The sequence below is a fragment of the Cenococcum geophilum genome (assembly GCF_001692895.1).
Source record: "Cenococcum geophilum 1.58 unplaced genomic scaffold K441scaffold_11, whole genome shotgun sequence".
NCBI lineage: Eukaryota > Fungi > Ascomycota > Dothideomycetes > Gloniales > Gloniaceae > Cenococcum > Cenococcum geophilum.
This window is the reverse complement of record NW_027137569.1, coordinates 2717579-2727889: the sequence shown is the minus strand read 5'-3', so window position 1 is coordinate 2727889 and position 10311 is coordinate 2717579. Positions and strand designations below refer to the sequence as shown.

The 10311-nt window shown below is 45.2% G+C and overlaps 1 protein-coding gene across 1 annotated transcript; it reads left to right on the top strand.

Moving 5' to 3' along the window:
- The first annotated feature begins 5708 nt into the window (after positions 1-5708).
- Positions 5709-10115, top strand: K441DRAFT_29566 (uncharacterized protein). The gene is made up of 6 exons (XM_067641003.1): positions 5709-6188; positions 6255-6329; positions 6386-6690; positions 6805-6882; positions 7018-9704; positions 9755-10115. Exons 1-5 carry the CDS (start codon positions 5909-5911, stop codon positions 9682-9684), a joined length of 3405 nt encoding a protein of 1134 aa, XP_067506594.1. The 5' UTR covers positions 5709-5908; the 3' UTR covers positions 9685-9704; positions 9755-10115.
- The last annotated feature ends 196 nt before the right edge of the window (positions 10116-10311 follow it).

Sequence of the window (10311 nt, the reverse complement as noted above, 5' to 3'; positions counted from 1 at the left end):
ACGCGGGGTCGTTACGCCGTGGTAGAGTAGGTCGACTCTATCGAATCGTTGTATCTGGGTTGTCTTTGTCTTTGAGGAAGGAAGGATTAATTGAGGGACGAATCAATTGTCGTAGCAGCAGTACGGTGCAAGCGTCTCGTTGATCGCGACGCGTCGCTCACCGCGACGGCGTTAAGTCGTTGTCTTTATGGCGGTGCGGTGCTAGCTGGCGTCGCTCATCATGACGAATCATCTAGTGTTGTGGCAGCAAGGTGCCAGCTTGGCATTGATCGAATTAGTCGACACTCCGTTGGTCGTATTGATCGAATTGTCGTGGGTGGTCGCAGATTGGCCATGTAGAAAAGAGATTAACGAGTGCATATCCGGACACGAGCCATGACCAATTCTTTGACCAGACGTTAGATGGGAAGAAACCCGGGCTCATAACTGTCGACCCTCAATTAACATAAAAAAGACCGGTCCTATTGGCAACGCTAATTAGGACAATATATATATATAGCCTCAAATTCCGGTCGACACTAGACGAATACCCTTTATATTGCAAGCTGATCCTTCTAAGAGTCTCCTCAACCACAGGGTTCCACAGCCAGCGTTAGTATTTTAGAATAAATCTTTACTTAGTCTTAGTCTTATTTGTACTACGTATCTAGACTTCTTATACTAATATCACCATTTCATATTTGCGTAGATATTCTAAAGGTTTCAGCAATGAATATCCAATTTATTTAATTTATTACAGTAAATTCGATAATTTGGTGGGTCTTGAAAATCGTGACGGCCTTTCTCGGAGAGCCTTGGCATGAACGTACAACGACTGAGATAACTTCTTCACGCAACCCTCACTATTACATTAAGATCACACGCGTATTGAAGTTCGCCTCTATAGTCCATGCTCGAATATTCTCCTCCAACCATCTATCCAGCTCCGTTTTACGACACACGATCACGGTTCTTCAGTTCCGTTCAAGCGCGCTATATCCGACATCTACTTTGGCATTTATCGGCAGACTTGTCAGCATGTCTCTGGTTAGTGAGAGGCCATTCAGTCACTCAAATCTACTTCAGTATTTGTTACTTCAAGAAGGTAACCTACGCTAATTCTATGTTTAACTTTTAGTTCCGCTATACAAAGGTACGTCTGACGGCCTTCCAACAAACATATTCATATACGGAATCGATTTAGCTATACAGCAATATGATGTTTTGAATCTGTACGGAATATGCTAACATCTATTCTCGCCCGTATAGGTCGTTCAGATAGGCGATAAGAATGTTGCGATTGTTGAGAACCAGACCAAAGCCACCAAGAAACGGGTATGAAAACGCCTAATTCCATTCATCTTTTCCGTGAAACTGTGCGGTTGGTAATATCCTCTAACGCTATATAGACGTTTGGCGTGAAGAGTCTCGTTGCGGCGCTAGTGGTGGGTGTGGTTTTCGGGCGGTTCACTAGCAACTATTCCATTAGTTGGAATATAGGCCAAATAGTATGGGATATCGCTACTGGGTGGATTTGGCATCAGTTTCGGGACGGCTGGGATAACCCCCAACTTTGGGTTTGGGGAATGGTTCATGCTATTATATTGGGATTTTTGGGAAGAATGGGCACTGGAATGTTCCGGCGAAAGTCCATCTAATACACTTTAGCAGTGTTCTTAGGATTCTATAATCAAATTATCTAACATTTTCCAATTTATACGTTTACCTTTGTATTAAAACATTTAAATACTAAAACTATAATAATAATACTAAAACTATAATAATAATACTAAAACTATAATAATAATAATAATAATAATAATAATAATAATAATAATAATAATAATAATAATAATAATAATAATAATAATAATAATAATAATAATAATAATTAATAATAATAATAATAATAATAATAATAATAATAATAATAATAATAATAATAATAATAATAATAATAATAATAATAATAATAATAATAATAATAATAGTAATAATAATAGTAAATAAATAAATAAGTAAATAATAATAATTCATTATAAAAAAAAGAAAAAGAAAAAAAAAGAAAAAGAAAAAGAAAAAAAAGAAAAGAATTACCTACCTTTAACTGAAAAGAAGAAAAAGAAAGAAAAGAGTTACCTACCTTCTAAATAGGAAAAAGAGAAAAGAAGAAAGAACAAGAACAAGAACAAGAAAAAGGAGAAAAAAAAGAAGACGACGAAGAAGAAGAAGAAGAAGAAGAAGAAGAAGAAGAAGAAGAAGAAGAAGAAGAGAAGATTACCGTCGTTAGTCGAGATCACTTACCCTCCGAGAACTTGTCCAGCTACGTTTCTGCCGCTGTATAAGGGGAGACAGACCCCCTGCCCAGAGGGCGGCGTACGGTGAAGGTCCGCTAGAAGGGGGGTCCGGTCCTACTGTAACCGATGTCCGTCCTGCCGCCGTAAAAGGAGAGTTCCAATTCTGCCGTAAAGGGAGTGTGGTCCAGTCCTGCTGTGCGTCGAAGGGCCTATTATCTTGTTGTTGTATGGAGAGCAACACAGAGAGACGTAGAGAAGGGGAGAGAGAGCCATAGCCACCCTGCCATAGGAAAAGTCCAGTCCTGTCGTAGAAAAAACCTAGTCCTACTATAAAAAAGGTCTAGTCCTACTGCAAAAGAAGTCTAGTCCTGCCGTAGTAAAACCCTAGTCCTGCCGTAGAAAAAGTCTAGTCCTATTGTAAAAAGGTCTAGTCCTGCCGTTGAAAAGTCCAGTATGAAAAAGGCCTAGTTCTGCCGTAGAAAAACCCAGTCCTACTATAAAAAGGTCCAGTCTTGCCGTAGAAAAACCCTAGTCCTGCCGTAGAAAAAGTCCAGTTATCCTGCAGAAAAAGTCTAGTCTTGCTGTAGAAAGAGTCTAGTCCTGCTGTAGAAAAAGCCCAATCCTGCTGTAAAAGTCCAGTTCTGCCGTAGAAAACCCAATGTCACCCTGATAGAGTCCTGTTATATTGGAAGTCCTGGTATCAAGTTGCTTTGATAAAGAGAGAGGTCTAGTCCTGCCAGTAAAGGTCCATGTTGCTTTGATAGAGCCCTGCTGGACTAGAGTGAGAGAGGTCCAGTCCTGCTGGATTAGAGTGAGAGAGGTCCAGTCCTGCCGGATTAGAGTGAGAGAGGTCCAGTCCTGCTGGATTAGAGTGAGAGAGGCCCAGTCCTGCTGGATTGGAGTGAGGGAGGTCCAGTCCTGCATTGAAAGATAATTGCCCTAGAGCTCGGCGGTTCCTTCCTATTGCGGTTAGGCGCGATTCAGCAAGCGGCGTCATCATTTTCTTAGCAGACGACGATGGACAAATTCATCCAACGATCGATCCCCCCTTAGTAACGACGATCGCCTAATCCTCCCTTGAGCATCCATCATCCTTCCCTGCCTCGTCGTGCCAGATCTCTATCCGCTTGCGGAGTGGATTAGATACAATCACCGCAACTATCTAAACAAAATCGACACTCGGTTGCTCTTTGGTCTCTCCTCGACCACAAGTTCCACCGCCACCCCTAAGCGCCGGTCAACCAGCAGCAACTACTATCATACCCGGACCAACATATCGTGAACTAATAGAGGAAGTTGAGTTTCAAAACGACCGTGTTTATCGGAGAGACGAGCCACCAGCTCGCCTTGAGCTTGAGAGTTATAGCCTCAAGGAAAAGCGGAGTCGGAAGCTAGAGGAACAGGGCCTAGCACCTTCATAAGGGTTGCCTTTTCCCGCAGATCGAGAAGAGGATAACGGCTTTGTTTGGTCTAGACTGCTACAGAAGGGATCAGGGAGAAGACGAAGGGGTGGTGGGTCTAAGACAAAGGAAGACTACTGTATGTAGAGCTGTGCTTCAGTGCACTACTCGCCAAATACAGTAAATACCCTAAAGGTACAAGACCTTGCTGTGCAAAGGAGGCTGCTTTAGGATTGCGCCATAGTAAAACCCTCCTTCTCGGTTTCCCTTCTCGGTTCTCCACCATCGCTAGTAAACATGTCTCACTAAAAGGGGTTATGAGGGGCTATTGAAGTCAACTATCACTAAAGATATCATCAGAGTATTGTAAATGGTTGGCGAACGGCTTTCGATCCAAGTAGTTGAATTGCTGGGGTGGGGAAAACTAGCAAGTCACTCATTGACTCAACCCATACATACATATATACCCTCCCGGAATACGGTTACACTAGCAAGGTCATCCAAACTCGTGAGTTAACACCCTCGCGAGATTATTTACTACTTACGGTTCTCTAGAGATTCGCTCCGGAACTCAAACACTCAATACCCACCATGTTCTGCACAGTTATCACTCGGCATTTAACTTGCTATGTCAACCTTGCTCCAACCCGATATCTTGGAACACTTTTGGGAAGCTACCGGTAGATTAAAAGAGACGGGAGCGCGGTATTAGGGGAGCTGCGGTGCAAATAGAGTTGGCGGGCTTGTGAATTTGCATCTTTACCGAACATTATGTTCGCTACTTTGTATGTAGAAGCTCGGGCCATTTCCCTTGGCTTTATACTGCATTTCATTGCGGATCCGGTAAGTAAGCTAGCTACCTGTTCCTTTATCTGATAGTCTTGAGTATAAAATATCCATCGATCTCTTTGGCTATTCCGGTTGAGGTGAGGAAGGTACGCCTTCTTATATGTGGCTGCTATTACCTTTTTCCCTTTGTGTCAATGGTGTGCTCTGCTTCCTTATCTTCCTTATCCTTCTCAGCCTCCTTATCTTCCTTATCCTTCTCAGCCTCCTTTCGTCACTCTTATATCCAAGCTGAAGTCCTTCAGTCGCCGTTCTCCCCCTCTTCGTCTCAGTCAGATATTACAGAGCCAGAGATGGATGATACAGCAATCCACTTCTGAAACGATGGAACTAGTTCCTCTCTCACCTCTTCTGGCTGCGCAAGCACCATAAAGAGCTGATTTTATACGGCTTAGAAGAGGAGGGAGGAAATTTGGACGCCTTCCACCATCAAACATCTATCATCGGGCTGTATATATATATATCCCTACTACTCTTTTACGCTTCTTACATTTCTCTATTTATTTGGTTTTTATAGTGTATCCACCCAAGCTCTCGCAATTCCACGCACAGGTGTTCGATGGGTGTCACTGAGAGAGATGCCATACCACATGACGTCAATCCGACGGATTCTTAGGTTGCAGTGTTGGAGTCTTCCGTGGATCAAAGTATGGAGATGGCAGATTCAAGGATACCAAAGTATTTTTTGTTTTTCCTGCTGCTCTATATATGCAGGGTGTGCTGCGGTTAATATCTAACGGGCAAACGTTCTACTGATAACCAATGCTATATAATGCACTAATATCTTAATCTTTATGTACTACATTTTCTTATCATTTTCATATATCTGCAGTTTTGTTTTCTTTCGTTGAATGTAGTGTGCTTGAAATCATGTGATGGGATGTCTTCTACTTCCCAAACCTCACGACAGCCAAAGACTTCTCTTCTTCACGACACCCATCCCGCTCAGATTCCGCTCCTCGAACTGCCGTTACCGAACGTATCCGCTCGCAAAGCAACCGCTGCACGCACGCTCGTAAACGCTCTCGCAATCCGCCGCTCCGCTCCGCTCACGCACGCACACACACCACCGCCGCCGCTCTAACGCTCTCGATTCCTTGACCGCTACTCGCCGACATCACCACCATGTCCTACCGCAACTCCCGCCGCTCCTACGATGATGACCGCCGCTCCTATAACGACGACCGCCACAACCACAACGACGATCGCCACTCTTATGACGACCGCCGCTCTTGTGACAATGATCGTCACACTACCAGCTGCAACCCTCCTAATACACGCTCCGATAACTCGAATAGCATCAATAACCGTCGATATAATAGCCACCAACCACATCTTAGTACGCACGGCTCGCACCAACAACCTAGAATTACCGAAGTAGATATTATGAACAGGGTGGACGCAGACCCTGCCTACGAAGGCACTTGGGATTGGGAAAAACTAAAAGTAAGTAACTATAAGAACTCTAAAGCTTACAAAGATAGGATAGAAAAGAAACGCCAAGCGTCATTAACTACTAGCAATAACAATACAGCCGAATCATCATCAGTGCCAGCATTAGCAGCAGTGCCAAGTCTAACTCCCCCATCAGCATCATCATCAAAGGGTCTAAGTATATCTCAATATTCGTTATCTTCACCAATTAAAGTGATACGAGGTGCTCTCGGTAAGCCCTCCTGTAACCCACCAACTACCTGTTTCCGGATTGTTAACGGAGTACTACCCCTTATAGGAGAAAGCACCCCAGCCACCTCGCCGTCGAAAAGTCCTCCTTCTGTGGCTAATGACACAACCACTGGCAGTTCTGGTGCGTCCGGTACACCTTAAAGATCCTTCAACGGCTAATTAATCGTTTCATTACAGCCACAAATGCGAACGCCGTTCTTCCTCTCTCTTCCGTTAGCGTGACCGTACCGTCTGATATGGTATCTACGCAGAGGGATTTAGACGTGGTACAGTCTACCATTAGGCTGCTAGAGAAGGCACTTCGCGATCGTAATGTGCTAGTGGATATCACCGCGGTGTTTCAATCCCTTCCAGCGCGCCAGCAGGATACTCCGGTCCAGGCTTCGCTGAATGATGATGCCGCACCCAATGGAGGGTTGAGTGGGCAAACGGAGGGCTTCAGTTTGATCGCCGACGACGGGGAAGTTGGCGATGACTCTTTGGTAAGTCATCCACATAAACGATACACCCACGCCCAGAGAGTTCAATCGCGCCATCATGTATACCCCGACTCGCCAAGACCCTCTCATATAAGGCTTGGGCTAAGATAGACGCAGGTTTTCGACAGGAATGATATGGAAGACTTCGAATCGTTAGCAGATTCGACTAGAGATACACATGCCACGTCTTACGCCGTAAGTCGTTCTCTTCTGATTTCTTGTAATTCTGCAACTATATGAAGCGCTATCGTCTTTCCCTGCAGACCTTCTTACACCTCTCTCTATAATACTGTTCCTTTGCTAGTAGTACGCTAACATATGTTATTTTAGCCCGAAGAACCAAGCCAAAAACGCCGAAATTGGCTTATCCAGGTAAAAAACAAGGCGAAAATTTTTCATGACTGCGGCAATTCGCCCATGTTTCAGAGGGCTGCGTCTTATATCTACCAAATCTCTCAACATTACCTCAACGACGCGAAAAATCTACCTCTAAACCAAGATGCAGCTCTCATTCGCCGCAAGCCCCTTGGATATTTATATGAGGGATTGACATTTAGCAATATTGAGGACATGATCTATTCGGGAGAGTGGTTATATGAGCAGGTTATCGATTATTTTGTCATCAACTCTACGGAAACGCTCGCTGGAGATGGGAAAACGGCATACCTACCTTTTCAGTCTCCCACAGTGGGGATACTTGGAAGATCCTGGGACGAGGCCGGGCAGCAACTGAGTGTTGCTCAAAAACTTAACGATACGATTGGGGATGCAATGATAAATAACGGCATTCTCGACTTCCAGTTCGATCCATTACTTTCTGAGGGTGTGGAAACCGTTCTGTTTCCCTACAACCCAACTGGGCGCCACTGGATTATTATTAAGGCCAGCAATTCTCCAATCCGGACTATTATCGTATACGATTCATTCCGCATTGGTTCCGAATGTCATGAAGGAACATGGGAATGTGCTACGCAGGAGCTACAGGCGTTTATGACGCTCCTAGGATATTACCACCCGGTATTTTTTGGAGATTGGCCAATTCCGGTTCTTGGTCCTTGTGTAAAACAACACCGCGATGACTGCGGCATCTTTGCTATTCACAATTGCAGGGCTCTACTGAGCGATGCTGTGCTTATGTCAATGGATATTGGCGATCCAACCGATTATGCTCGTCGATATCGAGCTCACTATCTCGGCGAATTTCTAGCCATGCTTGAAGACAAGCCGTTAGACACTTATGCTGGCAATGACAGTATCAGTGATTTGAGTTCGGAGGACGAGATGGAAGAAGCACATGCCGAATGGGTCCAAGGCATAACCTACAAGAGTGCCATTGCGTCAATTCTGAAGGGGTCCGAACATTCGCTCTCCCTTACTGCTATTGTCGATAAATATATGCAGAGGATGGGCAAAAGAATGGTAACCGCAAGAAAATCCGCGCGCAATTGTATCAAGAAGTTACTCGAGTCCTCGCAGTGCTTTATCGCGCGGGACAACGGACTCTGGGAACTTGATGAGAAACATAGATTCTGGGACATGGATTCGGATCTTTTGTTTTCATCCGATCGTCATATCGCGGACGATCAAGCTGATGACATCCAGCATAGCTTCGACCTGGTTATTTGTCTCTACCGTATAAGTTCGAAAAAACAGCATGGTGGCTTTGAAAACGAGGGGGATAAAACCGAAGACCGTACAGACAAATTGTACAAGAGTTGGTTCTCTAGGTTCGGTCAGCATATCGAAGAGCATACTCGGGTTACGGACCCGAGTGAATGGGAATATGGGACACGATCACGATTTTCGCACTGCGTGGCAGCAAGCAGCAACAACCTCCTATTCAGCAACTGTGAATTACGCAAATCAACCTACACGGAAGATGTAAATGTTAACCAGCTTCTGGAGACCATCAATGACAACTATAACTACAGGAATCGACGATGCAATGTTCTAATATTGCAGACTGGCCTTGATGGATCCACAACGCTTAATGACAGTTGGGGAAACCTCCACCGACAATGGCCAAGCATAAATTTTCACTTGACCATTGCCGCATCTCTTAAAATGGGCGCGACTTTCCCCAAAGTCTTCAAGGCGAGGGGCGCATCCTGCTGGGCACATTTCGAAGTTAGGATACTGGACGACCTCCGTCGGCACAGCATTGAAGAAATGCTGAAGAGGGATCCCAAGCACGGACGTTTGATTGCCACATTCTATGAAATTAGTGATATGAAAGAGTCTCAGAAAACAATAAGTGGCATGCGGGAAGCAAATCAGAGCTTCAGTTACGCAGGGTACCTCACGAGGAATGTGGGATTTCGGAACCGTGTCAGCCTCTCACATCGCAATGAACGGCTATGTGAGAGGTGCAATGAGGTTACCGCCGGCATCTGGCATCGTGGAGCATTAGATGCTGAGAATATCATATGCTCGGAATGTGTCCCGGTGGTACCAATCGACGAGCGGCGTGAAGAGATACATGGCTCCGATTCCAACTCCGATTCCGACTCCGATTCCGACCCTGATTCTGGCTCTGCGCCAATAACGCCTTCCGGACCAAGTGCCACTAACTTTAAAGGCGCGAAAGCACCGTCAAAAAGATCCCGACCAGAACCAAATGACAATATCGCCGCTAATGTGCCTGTTCCGAAAAGGAATAAAACTATCGCAGCGACCAATGTCTGTTCCGTATGCTCCGCTACCAAATCAGCTGATTGGTTCGGTAAGCCACCGCAGCAGCGGCTATGCCGGTCGTGTTATAATCGCGTGCGTGTCGAGCGTACGAAAGCAACCGGTGAAATCTGTCTCGTATGCGGCCTCAACAATAGACCAAGATTCTACGGTAGAGGGTCAGATCGGAAATGCAAGTCATGCCGTCAGAGAGAGTTAAACCGCGTGAAAAGGCAGGCGCAGCAGAAGAAGACCGCTAAACCCGGCCGACCTACGAATGAAGAGCAGAGTAACGATGATAGGGAGCTGGAAAACGATGATGGGTGAATCTTCCATGGCGTCAAATGGTAATACCGCTCCGGCAAGGTTGCCAATAATCAATTGACGAAGCATCTAGCTGGTCCAATATCCGAAATCACGACAAGATATTCCTGCACCTCCATTTATATTTCCAGCAAGGGCAGACCGCGAACGATTTCTAATACCTCTACTACGGAAAGCGAGACCGACAGTACCACTTAGGCGCTAAGTGTTCGACTATCATGTCGAAGGATCACGCTCATGTCTAAAGCCAACGGCTACTAGTCAACCATCACTACATAGATTCTACCAGTGTGACAGCGAAGACGACGAGGATGACGCAAGTGACGAACATGACGATAACAACGACCACGATGATGATGCTGATGAACTTAGGGAATAGGCTTGCGTAGTGCTCGAGAGAATGCTTGATAGGCTAAGCGATCATCATTTTCCCTTTATCCTATTCCCCCCTCATCCTCTGAACTGCCAACCCTGCTGACGTCTAAATTAAATACAGGCACAGGCCCACTTATTGGTCTTCTTTACAGACTCCCCAATAAATATGGAGTGCGTAATCGAACGCCAGATGAGATCAAACAAGTGAATGGACAAGACACTTTGGTTTGGAATTTCGTAAGGTTGACCTTTAGA